This window comes from Mandrillus leucophaeus, unplaced genomic scaffold, assembly GCF_000951045.1.
Source record: "Mandrillus leucophaeus isolate KB7577 unplaced genomic scaffold, Mleu.le_1.0 Scaffold3, whole genome shotgun sequence".
NCBI lineage: Eukaryota > Metazoa > Chordata > Mammalia > Primates > Cercopithecidae > Mandrillus > Mandrillus leucophaeus.
The window spans coordinates 8,692,934-8,716,566 of NW_012103142.1; the positions used below are offsets into that span (position 1 = coordinate 8,692,934).

A 23,633-nucleotide genomic window follows, 5' to 3' on the forward strand; every position below is an offset into this window, starting at 1 on the left:
TTCCAATTATTTAATACAAAATATGTCCAGAGTTTCCCTTTGTGCATATTCTTGTTCCAGAGTAGACAGTAAGCAAAGGAGATGATGTTGCTAAGATTTAAGAAAATCCATGGTGTTAGTGAAGATGCAGTGTTATGCACATAGCAAGAGTTTAATAAAAAGGAAGAGTGCAAAGTAGAATGACTGATGCCATAAAGAATAACGAAGCTATCAGAATTGGGTAGGCATAGTTGGAGAGGGGATGTTCTTCTTAGAAATGAATTTTTCTTATTTTAATAGTTTATTCAAGTGTTTGGTGGGCAAGGTACTAATACTAAGCCCTCTTGAGGAATATTGTGATGAACAAGCATACCTTCAAGTACAGTGTGGTCTTGTTGAGAAAATAAGACACACACATGAAACAGCAGTTCAGGACACCATGGTAGTTAAGGGCCAGGGCTCTAGAGTCAGAAAACCCTGGGCACCATGGACTCCTGCACTTACTGGCTATGGAACTTTGAATAAGTTAGTCAACTTCTCATCAGTCAAATGAGGACAATAATAGTCCCTGCCTCATGGGGCTAGTTGAGGATTAAATTAAATAAATTATGGCACATAATAAATATTCCATGAGTGTTAGCTATTATATTATAAGCTCTTTACTCTGGAGGTTTCAGGTTCAACTGGACAGTTTACACTGATACAGCTGTGATAGACCATGCTTAGCAATGGCTTTTCTTACTCAGAAGGAAATACAGGATGCTAACAGGACAGCAGCAGGTACTCTTCTTCAGTGAGAGTTTTCGCAGGAGTTTACATAGCACTCCAGGGGCTATTCTCTGGAGCCTCAAGTAATAGCTCAGCTGTGGGGAATGAAACTATGACTCATGGGTGCTTAGAGGCCTCATGGACCCACTAAAGGCCGTATCTCTTATAATGGCCCAAACAGGCATCGCTTTCAGGCTCTGCAAGAGGCATGACCTTTTACAAGAATGATTATACCCAAGGAAGCCCAAATCTGTGGCTTACCACCAGTTCATTCAGTTTTACCAGTCCAAATTCAATTTCCCAAGCAGAGGTTATTCTTAGCATAAGCAAAGAAGTTTGGCTAAGTAGAGTAGGGAGGATTGAGGTGGGGGCAGTAGACATGGGTAGATGAAAAGCACATCTTTGTTTTTAAAAAAACTGTACAGACTTTCAACATGATATATTCTAGATTTGTAGAAATCTTGTTCACTGCTGCTTGACTGATTGACTGATTGATTTTGGCAGAAATAGCAGTAAGCCAACTGGATCAACTGAGCCCAGAGGAACAGTTGCTGGTCAAGTGTGCTGCAATCATTGGGCACTCCTTCCATATAGATTTGCTGCAGCACCTCCTGCCTGGCTGGGATAAAAATAAGCTACTTCAGGTGTTGAGAGCTCTTGTGGATATACATGTGCTCTGCTGGCCCGACAAGAGCCAAGAGCTTCCTGCTGAACCCATATTAGTGCCTTCCTCTATCGACATAATTGATGAAACCAAAGAGAAGAAAACAAAGTTAGGTAAGGAATGGCTGTTCCCTTTTACTCAGGTCTGAACAAAGAGTCCCTATGGGGATATCTGTGTTCAGAAAGACCATCAATATCATATATCAAGGGGTTCTCTCATTCGTTTGTTTAAAGATGGAGTTTTGTTATGTTGCCCAGGCTGTAACTCCTGAGCTCAATGGGTGCATACCACCACACCCAGTTTGAGGGTCTCTCTCTCAAAGCCTATGGCTAAGAAACAGAAAGAAAATTATCATTTAAACCATGAAGGAGACATGGATGTAGTGAAAAAATATCCTGTATTTTTCAGACTTGTCTTCATTTCAGGAATTCTAGCTCCTTTTTAACCCAGGTGTTAGTATTTGTGTTTTGATTTTTGGTTCAGAAAATATTGACATAATCTTTTATTGGCTTCTAGGTACAAAGAATGAGATAAAAGAATAAACCATCCCCAATTTTAGAAACTCACAAGGAAGACAAACACATGTGGAATTGAAACAGACATGAACAAAGCAAGATATAAATAGTTTGCGATCTCAAATTCTCCATATGAAAGAATAAGATTGTAACATGGGCTACCCAAAGCACATATAATTCACAAATACTTTCCCTTTGACTTTGAAATATGTTTGGGCCCTATATTTGAACAGAGCATTTCCTATGATTTGACACTTGTAATAATTTGAAGTAAAATCTCAATTTAGGAGAAACAATTAAGAAATCAGTGGTATAGAAGTACAGGATTTTTTTGTACCACTGATCATTTCTTCTCTGTTGTACTTTATACAAGATATGGTCAGTATCACTCTCAGAATGGTACAAAATTTTTTATACAAAGGAGGCAGTAATATTAGCCTAGGGTTGTAAATAGAATTTTCTTACACACTAGCAGCCATGTGCTTGAGAGTTTGCCATATTGAAGCACAAAGGATTATAAGGGAAAATCTCACTTAGATTTTCCTAAATTTCAGATGGTGGTTCAGCCTCTCTTCTCAGGCTAAAAGAAGAATTATCCCTACCTCAAACTGAGGTGTTGGAATTTGGAGTGCCTCTACTACGGGCAGCTGCTTGGGAGCTCTGGCCCAAGGAACAACAGATAGCTTTACACCTCGAATGTGCCTGCTTTCTCCAAGTTTTGGCCTGCCGCTGTGGGAGCTGCCATGGAGGAGACTTTGTCCCCTTTCACCGTTTTGCAGTTTGTTCTACTAAGAATTCCAAGGGGACCTCTCGATTCTGTCCTTACAGAGATACTGGCTCAGTGCTAACACAAGTGATCACAGAAAAATTGCAGCTGCCTTCTCCCCAAGGTAAACCCAGGAGGCAGAAAGAGGATATATGGGTATTCATGTACTTGGAATTCTTCATCAAAAAGTTGAAATCAGATTAAAGGAGAAAAGTAGGTAGAAAGAACCACTTATTTATTCTTTAAGTACTAGAGATTTAAAAAAATGTAATCTCAGAGTTAAAGACTACCTTAGAGATCATATTTGTTCTGATTGGCAATCTTGGGCAAGTTACTTAACCTCAATCAATTGGGGACAGTAACAATACCAACTTCACGGGTCGGGTGCGGTGGCTTACACCTGTAATCCCAGCATTTTGAGAGGCTGAAGCGGGCGGATCACTTGAGGTCAGGAGATCAAGACCAGCCTGGCCAACATGGTGAAACCCCCTCTCTACTACAAATACAAAAATTAGCCAGGTGTGGTGGTGGGCGCCTATAATCCCAGATACTCGCGGGGCTGAGGCAGGAGAATCGCTTGAACCCGGGAGCCGGAGGTTGCAGTGAGCCGAGATTATGCCACTGCACTCCAGCCTGGGCGACAGAGTAAGACTCTGTCTCAAAATAAATTAATTAATTAATTAATAATAATATCAACTTTACTGGGACATTGTGGGGATTAAATTAGTTAAAATATGCTCTGAACAGTGCCAGACATACGGTGATTGCTCAATACCCTTTAGCTATTGTTTTGATTATTACTATTATTTTTCAGCTCAGTACACACATATTGAGTCCTTATGTGTGTCAGATTCTATACCAAGGAATATGGTGTGAATAAGCCTTGCTCTTTGCACTTCTGAAGCTATCTGTTTTGGGGGTTACTACACACATATAGATAGAGAATTCTAGTATGGCATGCTAAAAGCAATGAAAATGAGACGGGGCCATTAACTCAGCTGGGGAAATATGTCAGTGAAGATTCTCCTTTGAAGTAGATAATGTCAGAATTGCATCTTGAGGGATAAGTAGGAGTTAGCTACCTGAAGAAGGTTTTATTGGTTAATAGATACTCACCATAGCCTGTTAAACATATGAGGTCATTCCTCTTTGTTTAGCCTTTTCAGTTAGCTTACCTTACAGAACAACTCATCGTCTCCAGCTGTCAGAAAGTTTCTTCTTTCATCAGGATGTAAGCTGCCTCCTTGTAGCTTCATCCATTTTTCATAGTTATACCCTCTTCCATACTTGAAGATAGCTATCAAAACCCAACCAAATCCTCTTTCCCTACTTTGATAAAAGGGAGTTGGTTTGGTATTGGGGGTGGGGTGATGGTATGTGGAAAATGGTAGATAGTTGTCGGCAAAAGGCTGAAATGAGGGATTTGGTGTATGATACAATTCTTCTTCTAGGTATAACATCATGACTGTGAAGGTGGACCAGTGACTTGGAGCAATTAGTCATTGGTTGATGAGCTCTATGTGCATTTGTACCTGTTGTGCTTTCCAAAGTCTGGTATTGTGAAGAAACTGTGCTATTGTTCATATTTCCTGTGTGACTTTTTTGCTTTTAAGACGTCAGTTTTGGCCCAGCCTGTTGGCTCACACCTGTAATCCCAGCACTTTGGGAGGCCAAGGTGGGCAGATCACAAGGTCAGGAGATCGAGACCATCCTGGCTAACACAGTGAAATCCCGTCTCTACTAAAAATACAAAAAAGTAGCCAGGCCTGGTGGCGGGCACCTGTAGTCCCAGCTACTCAGGAGGCTGAGGCAGGAGAATGACGTGGACCTGGGAGGCAGAGTTTGCAGTGAGCTGAGATCCAGCCACTGCACTCCAGCCTGGGCAACAGAGCAAGACTCTGTCTCAAAAAATAAATAAATAAATAAATAAATAAAAAGGTCAGGTTTTTTTTTTTTTTTTGCTTTGGATTAGACAGCCTGGTCCATCCATAGGAAAAAGGCTCAAGACCTTCTCAGCCCAGCAGAACCCTGAGGAGGCTTCCCAGACCCGAGGCCTTTGTGCATTGCCATTGCAGACCTGGCATTGCCTGGCTCCAGAGGGTACTATTACAGAGGCTATGATATGAGGGTGCCTCTTGGAGTTGTGTACTGCAGTAGAGCTGCCAATATCCTCAGTTATCTTAGCTGTGATTTAACATTATCATCAGCAAGCCAGTCCTTTTACTTAACCCAAGTTCTCCCTAAAACAGTCCTCTTAGACTCCTTATCAGTCCCACCATCCATGCTGTGAGTTGCAATGGGTAACATCTCAACATCATTCCTAATATTTGCTGTTATCTGTTAGAAGGCAGCTTCAGAAGAAGAATCAAATCTGTAGGATAAAGGCTATTTAAAGCCTGCTACATAAAGCTGGAAAGCTCTCTTGGTCACTGACTAGGGAACTGTGGTATCTTATACTATCACAATTTTCTTCACTTGGTTTTAGCCTTTACAGTTCACTCTGATCTGGTCATGACCCTGATCCATATGTATTCAGGGATTTCCACTACTAGAAATAGCCAGCAAACCAGGATGGACACATTCTTTATTTTTCCTTCATCTTGAAAATACTGAGTGCCTCCTTCAAAATCAGAACTAGTTTGAAGGTTTGGGAATGATGAGAGTTACTATTTGAATCACAGGTAGTTGTGAAGGAATTTACAAACTACCATCGTAATTTTGTGTTGTAAACTGCAGAAGAAAGGTAGTCAAGAATTTAAAATGTCCTCAGTTCATCCAAACATGGAGAATTAATCATATTTTTTTTCTCCCTACAGATAGTTTTCCATTCCAGATGAAACCATCCAGAACTCAGGAGGCCTTCTCAAGTGAATGCTGCAGGTAGACAGAAATGCTGAGGGTGAACATGGAGGGACCAAAAGTGACAGAAAGATGACCATTAAACTAAGCCACTTATGTCACTTGCAGTTGAGGAGTGGTGACTCTTGTACTAAGCCCAGTATTAAGGTTAACAGAGAATATTTGGAAAGGCAATTTTTGATTCTCTATAGGGAAATTATTATTTTTTTCTTTTTCTTTTGTTTTTGTTTTTTGTTTTTTGGTTTTTTTTTTTTTGAGACAGAGTCTCACTCTGTTACCCAGGCTAGAATGCAACGGCGTGATCTTGGCTCACTGCAACCTCTGCCTCCCAGGTCAAAGTGATTCCTGCCTCAGCCTCCCGAGTAGCTGAGACTATAGGCGTGTGCCACCACACCCTAGTAATTTTTGTATTTTTAGTAGAGATGGGGTTTCTCCATGTTAGCCAGGATGCTCTCGATCTCCTGACCTCATGATCTGCCCACCTCAGCCTCCCAAAGTGCTGGGATTACGGGCATGATCCTCCACGCCTGGTGGGAAATTATTTCTTAATGGTTGAGAAAAACTTTTTAAAAACACGTTTTTCTTTCCTTTTTTTTTTTTTTTTTTTTTGAGTCTCTGTCGCCCAGGCTGGAGTGCAGTGGCACCATCTCGGCTCACTGCAACCTCTGCCTCCCAGGTTCAAGCGATTCTCTTGCCTCAGCCTCCCAAGTAGCTGGAGTTACAGGTGCATGCCACCACACCTGGCTAATTTTTGTATTTTTAGTAGACACAGCGTTTCGCCATGTTGGCCAGGCTGATCTTGAACTCCTGACCTCAGGTGATCCACCAGCTTCAGCCTCCCAAAGTGCTGGGATTACAGGCGTGAACCACCACACCCAGCCGTTTAATAGCTTTTAAGTGCATTTTATATGTAGCATTTTTATTTCCAGCTATAGATTTGTCTTCTTAATTATTTTAGCCCAGATGATATTAAAATGAACATACATTTCCTAACCATGTACCTCCTGGATCTCTAATGCTTTTCAGTTTCAATGTCCCTACCTGGAGTGCACCAGCCACTCTATATACAGTTTCCCATCCCACTTATCTAACTTGATTTCTTACTGTTTTCAAACAAAAAACTGTTTTGAAACAAAAATTTCAAAAAAAAATCAAAAAAAATTTCTTACTGTTTTCAAACAAACAAAAAGACACACTAACCTGTGTGTCTTTGCTCACACAATTCTCCCTTGTTAAATGCTGAGTGACCTCCACATCTCTCCACCTATCAGTATGTTGACCATCCTTCAAGGCCCTCCTCAGTCTCCACTTTTTTAGATCATTATAGCTTAGAGAGATCTGACTTTTGAGCTCAGCGTGCCTGTGAAAAGTACACTAGATTAGAAGTCAAAGTGGTAAGCTCTAGTTTTGGTTCTACTTCTCCGTACGAAGCTATATGTAATTTCTCTGAGCCTCAATGACCTAAAAGAGGTAATTTTTGCCTGCCTGAATGAGAAAGTTGTTGTAGGATTAGATGATGATATATAAAATAATATTAAAATGTGGTATTAGAAAATTCAAATATGCTATCAGAAAAAATGTATTATTATTGCTTTGTATCATTTTTATGTTTTATTTAACATTTAGATTGTTATTTAACTATTCAAGTGTGGTATTTCCCCATTTAGATTGAGCTATTTAGATTGGCTTTCAGCTTTTAAAAATTCCTAATAGAGCTTTGCAGTTACAGCTCTGGTCCCTGACTTTTAAAATTTTATGGAGTAATTGAGGAGAAGGATAGACAAATAATTAATGAATGATACAGGAAAGCTTCCTGGAAAAAGTGACTTTGAGACCTGGTAATGCCCCAATAAAGGTGGCCACTCTCAGTTTTTCATTTTCTTTCCACAAAGAACAGAGGAAGAGTTCCTAGATCAAGTGAAGAGGAAGCTGGCTCAGACCAGCCCTGAGAAAGACCTGTTGACCACAAAGCCTTGTCACTGTAAGGATATCCTGAAGTTAGTGCTCTCACCCCTCACCCAGCATTGCTTGGTCATTGGAGAAACGACCTGTGCATTTTATTACCTGCTGGAGGCTGCGGCTGCCTCCTTGGACCTGTCAGACAATTATATGGTGAGCAGGCTCTGCAATCTGCCCTTCAGCTGAGCCTTTTACTTTGAGAATTTGATTGAGATCTCTTACAATCATAACCATGAGTGAAAAGTGGAAGAAAGTAGGAGAGAGAGAAGAGCTAGAAAGGAAAAAACATGAAGTGGGAATATGGTAGTGGAATAGCACCAACCCGTGCTGGCACTGCCCCTGACTCTTGCACAAGCAGTCCAGCTCCTGTTTCTAGCTTGAAGTCCAAATCTGTTTCAAATTCTGATCTTGACCCTCATCATAACCTTACTCCAGCCTTTGCCCTAATCACACCAGCATCATCCTAATCCTAATCTGGTTTCTTTATCCCTTGCCCTGTTTGGAGGCCTTCTTTTATTTAAGGAAGGCAAGCAGTCTTCTGGGCCAACCCTCAGCATTTTCATTTTTGAAAAAACACAAAGTGAAGATCTGTCAGTTTGAGGAGGCTACTTTCTGCCGTCTTCTGTCAGAGGTGAGGACAGGGGTGACCTTGAAGTGCTGGCTATTTCTCCTTGAGGGTTACCCTATTATTTCTTTTAAAATCTCTTCATTGTTTTTTGTGTATGATTATAAATGTGATAATGTGATAAAAGGTTTATTCACATTTAAAATATAGAAATATATAATAGGTAGAAAGTGAAAGAGCTCCCACTAATCCTACACCCCCCCACCATAATTAATAATTGTATGCATGTTCCACCAACTGTACACACACAGCCATATCATTGTTTTCCATTATTTTTTAATAGGATCATATTCTACATTTTCTTGTTCCTGCAGTTTGCTTTTATTCTTAATAGTACAGACAGAACCTATTTACATATTGGTGTGCATACCGATCCACCACATAGTTACAACTGCCAAGTACTCCATTGGCTAGATCATAGCTTAGCTCTTCCCTTCTTCAGGTGCATTTAGGTTATCTCTATTTTGGGGATTATTATAAACATTGCTACAGTGAATATTCTTCTTAAGTATCTCTTTCTCTCCTTGTGAGAGTGTTTTTGTAAGAGAAATTTCCAAAGGTGGCAATGCTAAGACACAATTTTAAAATTCATAAATACATCACCAAATTGCCAAACAAAAATATTGTATCAACTCAAGTTTTTCCCATTTCCTCATATCCTTACTAACATCAGATACTACCAGTCTTTTCTAACCTTGCTAATTCCTAGACAAAGTTATATTGTTTTAATGTGTTTCTCTTAATTAATAAGGTACATCATTCTTCTAGGTTTATTGGTCATTTGTTTTTTTTTGTGAATTATCCATTCATGTTCATTGAAGTAGATATAAACGAATTTGCTCATTGGAGTATATGTAAACTAATTTTAATGTAAACCTTAGGATAATTTGGTTAGGATAGTAAACTTAAGGTATATAATGTCTTCAAGGCCAAAGGGAGTATTAGAGTTGTCACATTGTTGCATTATTTATGCTTCAACCAAGAGGTCTTCAGAGCAAAGTTAAATAATTATTCTTTCCCTTTATAAGTAGAGCAAAGTTAAATAATTATTCTTTCCCTTTATAAGTGAGAGTTATTGTACAGTCCTCCCAAGATTGTTCTTTGTTCTAGAATCACATAGACTTTATCACTTTCTTGAGGGATTCAGCCTTAGAATGTGAAGATATAGGATAACTTCAAGGTAGTTCCCCAGCTCCCACCCCACATCTACTGTGAGTCAACCTATTTTGGAAGAGAGATAAAGGATTTGGTGATATTATAGATGCTTTCTATGTTATGTGAGAGCATCTGAGTCTCCACTCAAATGACGATCCCTTCTCAGTCTAGCAGCATCACATTTTAAATCACAGCCTTCCTCTACTGCCCACTGACAAATGTGTGGGAGATGAGAAAGGAGGATACTTTCTCCATAATCCTACTTTCTCAACCCTTTACTCACTTATGGCCATACTGGTGCTTGTTAGGGTGACTGCTAACCAGGCTATGCTCTAGCTCAGCTCACGCTTAGCACCTCAGTAACCCCAACTACACATCTCAAAATGAAAGAGCCAGTGTGTTATATCCAAAACCTTGTATTTACATTAATTCTTCTTGTTTTCCCATCTCCAGGTCTGTTTCAACATGGGACACATCACTTTAGCCAAAAAATTGGCTAGGAAAGCCCTTCGGCTGCTGAAAAGGAATTTCCCTTGGACCTGGTTTGGTGTCCTTTTCCAGACATTCCTGGAAAAGTATTGGCATCCCTGTACCCTGAGCCAACCTCCAAACAACCCTAGTGAGAAGTGAGAAGGCTTCCTAAGACTGTAGTTAACTAGCCTGAGCTTTGCCTTTTTGACCTAAAACTACTCTTTTTCTATCAAATAATCTTCAAGCATCTAACAGACAAGCAAATAACAAGATATATAACAGTCAGCATATATATCTCATATATATATATATATATATATATATGCATGTAACAAATAAGTATATAACATACAGTTCTAACTCTTCCACCTTACTCCCCCAGCCAATTACATGTAGCAAATAGGGATTTAAAGAATGAATCTTTTTTTGAAACCTCTCTCTGAACTTTTCCTGATCAAGAGGGATTAATTAAAATGGCATATGCAGTTAGGAGTAGTGGGAACCAAGGACTATTTCTGAATTTGGACATCTGTAGATGGCCCCATGATGAGTAGACTTGGAGCTCTTGTAGGGAGGGAACTTTGGGCATTAGTAAAGAATAAGGGTGTGCTGACCACCCTGTGCCTTGCAACAGTAAGAAGAATTTGGCAGTTCTGCAGCAGCAGGTGCATTGCCTGTCCCTACTCTGGCAGCTCTATAACCTGGAGGCCACAGCCAGTAGCTACAGGTTTGCCTGCCTGGCTACTCTTATGCAGAAGAATTCAGCCGAGGAGTTTGCAAATGAAGCCCAGGTAAGCAGGTCCTTGCTTTACCTTTGGACCTCACTCAGAAACCAAGTTCCTGGTTTAGCATGGTTCTCCAATAACCCAGACAACGCTGATCATGTGTTCAAGTGAGGTTTCTCAGTTTGCAGTTTATAGATGGGTTTCCAGGTATGAGATTATCTGTGAACTCCCAGAACTGAATGCAGAATTTTATGTGTATATTCAAAAGAACCTTTGGGGGCTGGCAGGAGGAAGAAAAGGGGTCATTGCTTTCATCAGATTCTCAAAGAAGCCTGTGATCTAAAAAAGATTTAAAACTGCTGATTTAGGAAAAAAACAAAAGGAAATGTGTCTTCCTCATTTTAGTGTCTTACCTTTCTCTCTGTCTTATCCACATATTCAACAACGAACCATTTAGTGAACACCTATTATATGCCAGGCACTGATCTTGACTCCAGGGAAATATAATAAGTAAAATATACAGTATGTTAGGTGATAATCAATGCAGCGGAGCAAAATAAAGTGGAGGCAAGGGGATATGGAGTTCTGTGAGGTGAGGGGTGGGGTATAGTTTTGAACAAGGTGGTCAGAGAAAGCTTTGCTGAGCAGGTGACATTGGAGTAAATATCTGAAAGAGGCGAGAAAGTCAGACTGTCTGGGAGTAGAGTATCCAGGCAGAGGGCACAGTGAATGCTCAAGGCATATCCTCTGTGTTTGAAGGACAGTGTGACTGGAGGGGAGGAAGAGGAGGAGAGTGAACCAAGAGATGAGGTCAGAAGGACCGGGAAGGGGTGGGGTGGCAAATGGTGCAGACCCTAGATAGGCCACTGTAGGAGTTTTGGCTTTTACTCTGAAAGAGATGGGAAGCCGTTAATGGGTTCTGAGAAGAGGGGTGACAGTATCTACTTATATTTTAATAAGATCATTCTGTCTGCTGTGTTGAAAGTAACATGAAGGGGACAAGGGAGGAAGCAGGGAGACCAGTTAGGAAGCTAATGTAGTAATCTAAGCAAGAGATGGTGATGGCTTTGATTATTGTGGGGAAAAAAGGTTGGGGGTTTAGAGGCAATAGGATTCACTCATGGATCAGCTCTGGGATGTGAGGGAAAGAAGAGTCAAGGATAATCCAAAAAGTTGTGACCCGAACTTCTAGAGGGACAGAGATGCTCTTAATTGGGATAGGGAAGTCTGCAGGAAGAATAGATTTGGGGGAAGATTTGGGAGCTAGGCTTTAGACATATTTTATTTGAGATGCCCATTAGACATCGAGGTGGAGACAAGTCTGGTGAATATGAGTCCAGGTGAATATTCAAGTCTGGGATTCATGGGAGAGGTCTGAGCTGGAAATAGACATATGGGAACCATCAATGTGCAAATACTGTTTAAAGTCACAGGACTGTGTGAGAACACCAAGGGAATTAGTATAGAAAAGTTCCAGGGACTTTGTTAACAGCTCCAGTGTTAAAAGGTCAGAGTGGTGAGGAGAAACCAGCAAAAGAAACTGAGAATAAGTTGCCAGGGAGACAGGAGGAAAACCAACAGAGCCTGGCATGCTGGAAAGCTAGGGAAGACAGTGTTCCAAGAAGAGAACACTATTTCAAGTGCACACATAGTTATATAGAACACTATTTCAGATGTGCACATAGTTACATAGAGATCTAGGCAGCAGCCTTGAAGAGCTCTATGGAGCAAATATCAGAGGTCTTAAATTAGAAAACAAAGAAGAGGTAGTTTAATCAGTGTTTTGAAAGGGAAAGTCATGGATTGGAGAGGAAAAGCAGGAACATGTAGAGAAAGTGGTTTGTTTAAAGAACAGGCAGTGAGAATGATCCAGTTAGAAGTGTAGGGGTGAGAAGGAGCATATTTTTCTAGCTGGGTTGGAGGCAAGTTGTGGGATACCAGGAGTTTAGACTGAGTAAGCAGCAAGGCATCATAATAGGCTCTTACATAGGAAAGGAACAAAATGGAAATGTTACATGAATGTACAATGGGAATATTTTGCCCTGTGTTTGTTTCCCTGCAGGTTGTCTCTACCTATGTGGAGCTCTCTCAGTTCTCCCAGAGCATGGGCATCAAGGACAAGTGGCTGCACTGTGAGCAGATGGCCATTCAGAAAAGCAGTTTATGTTGGTTCTCCAGGGAGGGATTGTTGGCCACAGCTCAGCTCATGCAGGCCCTGGCCTACACCAAGCTCTGCCTTGGCCATCTTGACTTCTCCATCAAGCTGGGTAAAGGGACTTAGGGATGGTGGGTCTAGGGCTTTTAGAGAGTACATGTTCACAGCTGGACCTCACACGGTGCTCTTGAACCTCCTCAGGTTTTCAAGCTCGTGAGATATGCAGACACCTCAAGAAACCAGCTCTGGAGAATCTGGTTCTCTCAGTTCTCTTCAGATCTGCATTTCTGAAGAAGAAGTATTAAGATCATTTTCTGTCATTTGTATTTGTTTCCTAAGAGGGGTGTGTATATTTTCCCAGAGAAGTTTGGAGTGGAGAGGGAGATGCTATTCCATTTCCACACCCCGGGATATCCTTCCCTTGGCCACTCCAGCCACATTATCTTAAGTGTGAAAGAATCAGGAGTGGAAATGCAGAGTCAGAGCTACTATATATTCCTCAGCACTTGGGGGCTCATGGACAAACTTTCTTCAAAAAAAAAAAAACTCTGCAAGGAGATAGAAAATTGCAGCAGCTGAAGACCCTGGAAACTGCCTCAGAGGCAGTCTCCCACCTCCTTTGCCTAGAGATAGGTCTGATCCCAGGCATAGATGTTCTCTATATAAATAGAGCTATGAAGAGATCTAAAGGATGTTAGGCTGCTTTGAAGGTGTAAGACCCCTTCCTTTCCTACGCATCCTCCTCACTCCCTAGCTGGTCCCAGTGGCTCTGTCTCTCGGCAGATTTGGTCTGTGTGTCCATGTACTGGAGAGTCAGTGGGCGCTCATTTCTCAGGGTTTTGATGTCCTTGGCCTGGCCTGCTTTTACTCTGCTTGCTTAGATCTGCTGCTCTACGGAAAAGGTAAATCTTGCACAGGTCTCTGCTGTACTCCTGAGGGATTCAGACCTCAGATGGGCTCTAGGTTTGGAATACAGGCAGTCATGAACCTGTCCCTCAGGCATGGCCTCTGCCCCTGACCTCTGGCTCCTTAAAGTCTGGGAACCATGTTGTGATTCAGGGGTGTCTGCCTTTGGGGTCTTGTTTCCTTCCCTGTATCACATATCTTCTATCCCCTGGTTCCTACACTGATAGTATATACTAGCGTGGTTACCTTCTCTGTCCACAGGATTGCTGTTTCGGCCCTTTAGTGAGTGTCTGCGTTTCGTTCAAATCTACGAGCACAGCCGTGTTCTGATCTCTCAGAGCAATGTCATGCTGGGGGTCCACTCCTCCCTGGCCATGTGGTAATGTCTTACTCAAGGGTTGTGGAAAAGGATAGACATTTAAGTCATTTAAGCTGTCTCTCCCCACCTGACAGGACTGTTGAACATCTCTAACCAACTTTTAAAGACCATTCACCTCCCATACCCTCCCATCTTATTAAAAGGGCTTTTGTCCTTTAACAGGTTTTGGCCTGTAGGTCAAGGGTTACATTTAGGGTTACACTTAACTGCTAGAGTAACCCATAGCAAGGCTGAATATAATTGGTCTCTTTTTAAGTTTCCTTGTATGTGAGTTAGTAGCCTTGATCACTTTCTAGCATCACAATTCTGACTGTCCAGAAGGTCTTAGAGCCTTAAAGAAGTGACGATTTTAAGCAAAAGTCATGGTTGGTAAGCAGCAGATATTGCTGAGAGCTATTACTCTTTTCCTCCAGGTTTGCCCAGGAATCACAGTGGGGCCTGTTTGAGCACTATTTCTCCAAGGCTTGCCAGTTGGTGAAAAGAACCAATGCTTCGCTATTTGGTGCACATGGCTTTGTCCGATTCCTAGAGTGCCATGTGCTAATGTTACAGAAAATACCGGAGGGTATCTTCATGCATATTCCTCTAGAGCTTCGCAGCCAAACCCTTGAGGTACCTGTTTCTCAGCTGTCCTTCAACTAACACCTAATTCACTTAGTTCTACCCTGTGATGCTCTTTCTACCACCTGCATCTCTTCCTTGTTTTCCCTTTTACTGGTTCTATCTTCCTTTACTCTTTGAATCCTTTGTTTCTCCACCTAGAAAGTTTCCACCTACCTTATGTATCCTGCCAGATATTATTGTATCTAGTTCTGTACTGGGTTTCTTTCCACCTTTGCCAGCTACTACCCAGTATCATTAAAATATTAACATTTAGCCTTGCTCAGTGGACCTGTACTCTATGGTTCAGTCTGTAATTTGACACATCTCCCTACAGCCCTTCTGAGTCTAAAACACATTGCAATTCCTCTGTATCCCAAAACCAGTTTTCCAGGCCTATTTTGCCATCAGTAACTCCTCCCTGTTCCCTCAGCCATGAGTGAATATGCTGAATGAGGACCTTTGTAAGTTCTGATGAAGTGGCATGTTAGGAGAATGATGCACTAATCCCAGAGCTAATGGACCTTCCTTTCCTTTCAGTACTTTAAGGAGTTCTTCTCTCGATGTGTGACCTGCCCTGTCTATCACCAGTGGGTATCTGAGCTTAAGGCCTCTGTAATGAGATGTGAAAAGAGAGAATTCATGTCCCTGACTAACAGCATCAGACCTTTTGACACTTGCTTGACCAGGATTTGGATAAAAGGAGAATTTCTGCAGGAAAATAACTCTTAGAAAAGAAATTTAGGAATACAGAGTAAGCATTTCTTCCTGGAACCCTTGTGTGAGAGACATAAAGACAGTCTCAGATTCTTACTCATGAGCAGTCAAAGGCTGCACTTCTGAAGTAAAAAGGGACACACAGATGTAAGGAGTTAGTCCTTGCTCCAGAGGTAAGTATAATCCTCTTCCTAATGCTAGGCCCTGCCTGGACAGATAGGAATCCCTTCTATTGTTAAACAGCAATTTCTTCAGCTTCTCTCAGCTCTTTGTTTCAGTATTGGTAACCCTTAGGCATAGAAAGTTCTTTCTTGCTTTTAGCCAAAGCAATTGGGTTGTTTCCTTGGAATAACTGGATGGTCACTAAGGAGAGAAAAAGGTCTTAGAAGTCACAATGTAATGTCTGTGAAGGTGAATGATAACATTAGGCAAGAAAAGGAGAGGAAAGAATATAGTTCCTTTCCTCAGAGCCCTGCAAATCTCCTTCTTTCCCAGGGCCGCTATTAACTTTGTAATTGCTGAGGACATTCTTTGTATTTATCACATTCTTTATGTTCCTTCTTTCAGGATTTAACAGAGTGGCTGATGTCAAGGAGAACAAGTTGGTGAAAAGAACCAATGCTTCGCTATTTGGTGCACATGGCTTTGTCCGATTCCTAGAGTGCCATGTGCTAATGTTACAGAAAATACCGGAGGGTATCTTCATGCATATTCCTCTAGAGCTTCGCAGCCAAACCCTTGAGGTACCTGTTTCTCAGCTGTCCTTCAACTAACACCTAATTCACTTAGTTCTACCCTGTGATGCAGAAGAAACTCAAGATGTATGTGTTAAAAGAACAATAACCTGAAGGGACCATGATTCTCTTATTGTATATAACACAAGGAAATGCCCCAGATTCTCCTTTTAAATATATAGTGTACATATTAAGTATACTAGCCTTTATAGTTACTGCTATCTATATGTTTATCAAAATAAAAGACTATTTTTTTCTAAAACGTGCCACTTAGATTTTTTTTAACTCTTAAAAGTCATTAGCACAACTCTACCAGAAGTTAAAACCAGGAGTAGACAGGAGGCCTGGAAGGCTTTAAGATGAACTGATTCCATCTTTTGTAAGGTGAGATCCATTAGCAGATGAAAAACTATGACCCTAATAAAGAAATTGCCATTACTTAAGGAGGGCTGGTAGTGCGAGTGCCTTCGTGTTGCCCTCTTTTGGCACAGATTTGGTGATGGGCTCCTAAGAAGTCAAGGAGTCTTTTGAGAGGTACAAAGGGTTGTGGGAATCCATTTCTCCTTTGTGCTGTGTGATTTGGCCATTCCCAGGTAAAATTGTGAAGTTGCCAAAGTATGTGTAACTTTAGCTTTCTCCCTTTTTCTTCTCTTTGGAGTTGCCATCTTTGGCCTTTATCTATTTGATGGTGTTTCTTCCACTGAGTATGATCTTCCCATTGATTTCTTACACTTTGTAACTCAATCATCTAGTGTCCATAGAGTGAATTTGCTAATGTTATGATGGCTGCAATTCGTTATTTACTTACTTGTGCTTGAAATACATTGTTTAAATCCTATATCAATTCTGTGAGTCAAGTACTATTATTATCCCATATTACAGATGAAGAAATGGAAGCCTAGAAAGAGTTTACCCCAACAAACATAGCCACAAAATGATAGAGCTGAGCTTCTAACTCAGATTTGATTCCAGAGATTATGCTAGGCTATGCAGGCTTTCATGGGAACTAGGCTTTCCTGTACCCAGTCTTTACTATTCTCTTCAAATGGCCAAGATCAGAACTTTAAGGACAGGAAGGGAGACGTTTATGAAAGGGAGGCCTGCACTTACCCTTTAAATCATGCAATCTAATCTATACATTTCCTCCTTCCACTTTTCTCCCTCTTGCTACCTTTCTTTTTCCTGTCCCTCTATTCCCTTCATCTTCCCCCTAGCATTCCTCCCATCTTACTCCTTCCTTTCTTCTTCTCACCCACTTTCTGTCCTCCTCCCTCATTCCTTTAAATTTCTGGGAGGTAATATAGAGTAGCAATCCAGACGAGGACTCTGGAACCAGATAGGCTCGGTTGAAATTCTAACTCTGCTGCTTATTAGCTGCATTCATTTGGGCATATAATTTATCCTTCTATATGCCTCAGTTTCCTTTTCTGTAGATGGAGATAAAATATCCTCTTGTCCTAAAAATAGGACAAAAGACTGTCAATGTGAAGATTAAATGATTATAAAGCACCTGGCATATAGTAAGCACTCAGTGACTGGTAGCTATTATTATTGGTTCAGCTTTTATATTTAAAAGTAGATGTTACATTTATGTGGTAGAAAATTCAAAAGAAACAAGTGTATAACAGTGAAAAACTCTTTCCCATCTATGTCTTCCAGACACCAGTTGCCCTCCCCAGAGATAATCAGTGTTACCACTTCCTTGTGTACCCTAGCAAAATTATTCTATGCACATGTAAGCAATAGTATATAGTTACTGCAACCTTCTTTCCCACAAATGGTGGTGATAGGTAATAACACCCTGCAGTACTTCATCCTTTTTTTTTTTTTTTTTTTTTTTTTTTTTTTTGGCATTCCCTTTTGGCACTTTTTTTATTGAGAAAAAATTCACCCTTTTAAGGTATACAATTCGGTGCTTTATAGTATATTTGTAAGACTGTACAATCATCACCACTATCTAATTCCAGAACAGTTTTATCACCCCAGAAAGGAACTCTGGTCCCATTAGGAGTCACTCCCCATTTCCTCTTTCCCCAATCTTTGTAACCACTAACTGTCTTTAAAGATTGGCCTATTCTGGACATTTCATATAAATGGAATTATTATACATGGCTTTTTCTTTCAGTTAGCATAATGTTTTCATGGTTTATTTATGGTGTAGGGTTACTCTTTATGGCCAGGTAACATTCCATTGTACCACATTGTGGCACATGATGCCACATTTTATTTATCTGTTCATCAGTTGGTGGACACTTAGGTTGTTTCCAGTTTTTAACTATTGTTATAAATAATGCTATGGTAAACATTCATGTATAAGTTTTCGTGTGAACATAGGCTTTCAATTCTCTTCAGTATATACCTATCTTGGCATTTCCAGGAATTTCCAGGTCATACAGAAATTCTGTGTTTAACTTTTTGAGGAACTGTCAAACTGTTCTCCAAAGCCTCTGTACCATTTTACATTTTCACCAGCAATTTCCATAGCCTAGCCAACACTTGCTTTTGTTTGTCTTTTTTATTATAGCTATCCTAGTGGGTATGAAGTGGTATCTTATGATGTTGATTTATATTTCCTTAGTAACTAATGATGTTGAGCATCTTTTCATGAGCTTACTGGACACTAGTATATCTTCTTGGAGAATGTCTATTCAAATTATATGCCCATTTTTTAATTGGAGTTTTTGCCTTTTATTGCTGCATATTACAAGTTTTAAAAATATATTCTGCATACTGGACCCTTATTGGGTTTGACTTGCAAATATTTTCTCCAATTCTGTAAGTTGTCTTTCCACTTTCATGACGAAATCATTTTGCAAAATGTAAGTTTTTAATTTTGATGAAGTCAATGTATCTATTTTTTAGTTTGGATCTTTGTGCTTTAAGTGTCATATCTAAGAAACTATCAACTAATCTGAGGTCACAAAGATTTACTCATGTTTTCTTCCAGGAGAGAAAAATCGACTTTTTATTTTGGCTTTTACATGTAGGTCTTCAATTTATTTTGAGATACTTTTTGTATATCATGTGAGGTCATGTTACAAAATCATGCTTTTGCATGTGGCTATCCAGTTGTCCTAGCACCATTTGTTTTTAAACAAAATATTCTTTCACTTATTTAATTGTCTTGACGCCCTTCTTGAAAATCAGTTGATCTTAAGTGAATGGGTTTATTTCTGGCCTCTCCATTTATTCTGTTGGTCTATATGTCTATCCTTATGCTAGTACCATACAGTCTTGATTATTGTAGCTTTATAGTAAGTTTTACAATCAGGAAGTGTGAATCCTTCAACTTTACTCTTCTTCTGCAAAATTGTTTTGGCTATTCTGGGTCCTTTGTGTTTACATATGAATTTTAGGATTGGCTTATCGATTTCTGCCAAAAGGACAACTGTAATTTTGATAGGGATTGCATCAAATCTATAATTAATTTGGGAAGAATTGCCATCTTAACAATACTAAGTCCTCTGATCCATGAAACTGGGATATCTTTTCCATATTTTTAGGTCTTCTTTAATTTATTTCAATAATATTTTGTCATTTTAATGTATAAATGTTAGACTTCTTTTGTTACATTTATGCCTAAATATCATATTCTTCTTGATACTATTATAAATGGAATTGTTTTCTAAATTTCATGTTTGAATTGTTCATTGCAAGTATATATAGAAATACAACTGATATTTGTGTATATATAGTTTTCTTTTTTTCTCAGACAAGTTAGATAATGTGTATTGATTTTGCATCCTGGAACTTTGCTGAACTTACTAGCTCTAAATTTTTTTTTTAGATTCCTTAGGATTTTACATATGCAAGATCATGTCATTTAAAAATAGATGCTTTTCTTTCTTTCTAGTCTGGAATCCTTTTATTTCTTTTTCCTTTCTAATTTCTCTTTCTTAGAACCTTTAGTACAATGTTGAATAAACGTGGCAAAGAGTGAATATTCCTGTCTTGTTCCCAATCTTGGGGGAAAGATTTCAGTCTTTCACCTTTAAGTGTGCTGTATGCTTTTGATAGATGGCCTTTATCATCTTGAGGAAATTCCCTTCTATTCCTATTTGTTGAGTATTTTTGACATGATATGGTGTCAGATTTTGTCAAATGTTTTTTTGGCATCTGTTGAGGTGACCATGTGGTTTTTGTCCTTTGTTCTATTAGTATGGTATAATATCACATTGACTGATTTTTATGTGTGAAATCAACTTTGCATTCCTGGGATAAATCCCACTTTGTCATGGTGTATAATGCTTTTTATCTGTTACTATATTCTATTTGCTAGTATTTTGTTGAAGATTTTTACATCTCCATTGATAAAGGATGTTGGTCTGTAGTGTTTTTGTTTTTGTTTTTTCTTGTGATTTCTTTGTCTGTTTTTTGGATTAAGGTAATACTGGCCTCATAGAATGAGTTAGGAAGAATTCCCTTCTCATTTATTTTTTAGAATAATTTGTAAAGGGTAGGTTTTTAAATTCTTTAAATATTTAGTAGCATTCACCAGTGAAGCCATCTGGGCCTGGGCTTCTCGTTGTGAGTTTTTTTTTTTTATTATTATTACTAATTTAACCTCTTTACTTGTTATAGATCTATTCAATTTTTTATTTCTTCTTGAGTCAGTTTCAGTAATTTGTGTCTTTCTAGGAATTTGTTCATTTCACCTAGGTTATCTTAACTTGTTGATATACAATTGCTCATAGTATTCCTTTATAATCCTTTTTCATATCTTAATGCCAGTAGTTGTCCCTCCAATTTCATTCTGTATTTTAGTGATTTGAGTCTTTTTTTTTTTTTTTCTTGGCTAGTGTAGCTTAAAAAGGTTTATCAATTTTGTTGATCTTTTCAAAGAACCAACTCTTGGTGGTGTTGATTTTTCTCTATTATTTTTCTGCTCTCTATTTCATTTCATTCATTTCTCTTCTAATTTTTATTATTTTCTTCCTTCTGCTTGCTTTGATTTTAGCTTACTCTTCAGTCTAGTTGCTTCAAGTAAAAGATTAGGTTGCTGTTTTGAGATCTTCTTTAATGTAGGTGATTAAAGCTATAAGTTTCATTCTAAGCACTGATTTTGCTACATCCCATAAGTTTTGGTATATTGTGTTTATATTTTTATCTCAAAGTGTTTCTAATTTCCCTTGTGATTTCTTCTTTAACACAGCTGTCATTTAGAAGTATGTTGTTTAATTTCTACATATTTTTGCATTTCCAAAATTTACCTCTGTTACTAATTTCTAATTTTTTTCCATTATGGTAAGAGAACATACTTTGTCTAATTTCAGTCCTTTTAAATTTATGGATACTTGTTTATGGTCTAATATATAGTGTATCCTAGAGAATGCTGCGTGTACACTTGAGAGAAATATGTATTCTACTGCTGTTGGGTGGAGTGTTTTATAACTGTTAGGTCTAGTTGATTTATAGAGTTGTTCATGTCTACTGTTTCCTTGCTGATTTTCTGTCTACTTGTTCTATCCATTTTTTAAAGTGAGATATTGAAGTCTCCAACTATTACTCTTTACTTTTCTATTTCTTCCTTTAATTGTCAGTTTTTGCCTCACATTTTTTGAAACCCTATGGTTAGGTGCATATATATTTATAATTGTAGTATCTTCTTGATGGATTGACCTTCTTGTCATTATGATGTCCTTTTTATCTCTAGTAACAATTTAAAGTCTTAACTCTATATTTTGCCTGATATTTGTATAGTCATTCCAGCTCTCTTTAGCTAGTTTTCATGGTATATGTTTTTACATTCTTTCACTTTCAACCAGCTTGTGTTTTTTAATCTAAAGTTTTTCTCCTATAGGCAGCATGTAGTTGGATCATGTATTTTTAATGCATTCTGCCAATTTCTGCCTTTTAATTAGAATGTTTAATCCATTTACATTTAATGTAATTACTATAAAGTTAGATTTATGCCTGCCATTTTATTTTTCTATGTCTTATGTCTTTTTGCCTCTCTTCATCAACTGCCTTCTGTTGTGTTAAATGTTGTGTTAAATAGATAATTTTAACTTTAGCTTTATAATTGTTAATCTATGAAGTTCTCTTTTAAATCAAATAGATAGGGAGAAAGACATTTTTCCTAAGTAAACATTCCCTCTATTGATGCAAGTCTTTGGTTAATTTCCAGAGTTCTGAAAAAGTTGATTCTGAATATATTTGCCAGTTTTCTTGTTTCTTGTTGCTGTTTTTTTTTGTTTTTTGTTTTTTTTTTGACAGAGTCTTGCTCTGTCACCCAGGCTGGAGTGCAATGGCACAATCTCAGCTCACTGCAACCTCCACTGCCCAGGTTCATGCAATTTTCCTGCCTCAGCCTCCTGAATAGCTGGAATTACAGGCATGTATCACCACACCCGGCAAATCTTTGTATTTTTAGTAGAGATGGGGTTTCACCATATTGGCCAGGCTGGTCTCAAGCTCCTGACTTCAGGTGACCCACCTGTCCCAGCCTCCCAAAGTGCTGGGATTACAGGCATGAGCCACCACACCCGGCCTTCTTGTTGCTTTTTGGAGGAGAGAGTTTTCACAGGTTCTTTCTCCGGCATGTATCAGTTTTAATGTATGAGTTCTTTTATGGCTTCTGAGTTTGGTTCATTCTTGAAAGGGCTCTTTTCTCTCTAAAATTATTTTAACTATTCCTCAACAGTCTTTCAACTATTTTTTAGGCCAATTTTATCAAAATAGTATTTACATTTAGGAAAATGTACCCATTTTAGCGATAGGTTTTTGACAAATATATATACCTATGTAATCACTAGCACAATCATGATAGAGAACATTTCAACCAAAAAGTTATTTCAGGTCCCTTTGTCATCATTCCCATTCCATCAATACTCCCAGCTTCGACACAAAATACTCTCATTATATTTTTCATTGTCTTTGTGTTATTTCTCCTTTGTCATTTTTTATTTCAGTCTTAAGTTGCCTAACAGTGTCTCTTTCATTTTATTTTAAAGAATCTGTTCTCTTATGTATTAGTTATATCATTTTTCTCTTTTAAAATTAACTTCGGTGGCTTAAGCCTGTAATCCCAGCACTTTGGGCGGCCGAAACAGGCGGATCACGAGGTCAGGAGATCGAGACCATCCTGGCTAACACGGTGAAACCCTGTCTCCACTAAAAAAATACAAAAAATGAGCCAGGCGAGGTGGTGGGCACCTGTAGTCCCAGCTACTCGGGAGGCTGAGGCAGGAAAATGGCGTGAACCCGGGAGGCGGAGCTTGCAGTGAGCTGAGATCCGGCCACTGCACTCCAGCCTGGGCAACAGAGCAAGACTCCGTGTCAAAAATAAATAAATAAATAAAATAAATAAATAAATAAATAAATAAATAAAATAAAATTAACTTTTTGAGTAAGATGCTTAATTGTTAAGAGTGTGAATTTTCCTCTGAGTACTTCTTTAACTGAATTCCAAAGGTTCTGATATGAGGAGGTCATCTCACCATGTTGCCTGCATTTGCTTTGCTTTATATTGCGTGTGTTTCTTATTATAAAATTTAGAATGGCAGTATTTTCATCTTAGAAGTTACTTTTATAACTATGACTTTGGTTGGTATTCATAGACTTCCTATCATGATCAATGATGGAATTTTTATATTTCCTCTTCCTTACCACTCAATTGATTGTTATTTTTCTTAGTATTTTCCTTTATACTCAAAA

The 23,633-nt window shown here is 38.9% G+C and overlaps 1 protein-coding gene across 1 annotated transcript in view; it reads left to right on the forward strand.

The window, feature by feature from the left end:
* Positions 1–15,113, forward strand: part of LOC105544407 (adenylate cyclase type 10-like) — a 36,949-nt gene extending 21,836 nt beyond the window's left edge. Inside the window, exons 13-18 of the mRNA XM_011986895.1 lie at positions 1,252–1,524; positions 2,481–2,816; positions 7,444–7,663; positions 9,744–9,916; positions 14,921–14,990; positions 15,067–15,113. Coding sequence (XP_011842285.1) covers positions 1,252–1,524; positions 2,481–2,816; positions 7,444–7,463 — 629 coding nt within the window. The 3' untranslated portion in view covers positions 7,464–7,663; positions 9,744–9,916; positions 14,921–14,990; positions 15,067–15,113. The remainder of the gene's footprint in view (positions 1–1,251; positions 1,525–2,480; positions 2,817–7,443; positions 7,664–9,743; positions 9,917–14,920; positions 14,991–15,066) is intronic.
* Positions 15,114–23,633: the final 8,520 nt, after the last annotated feature.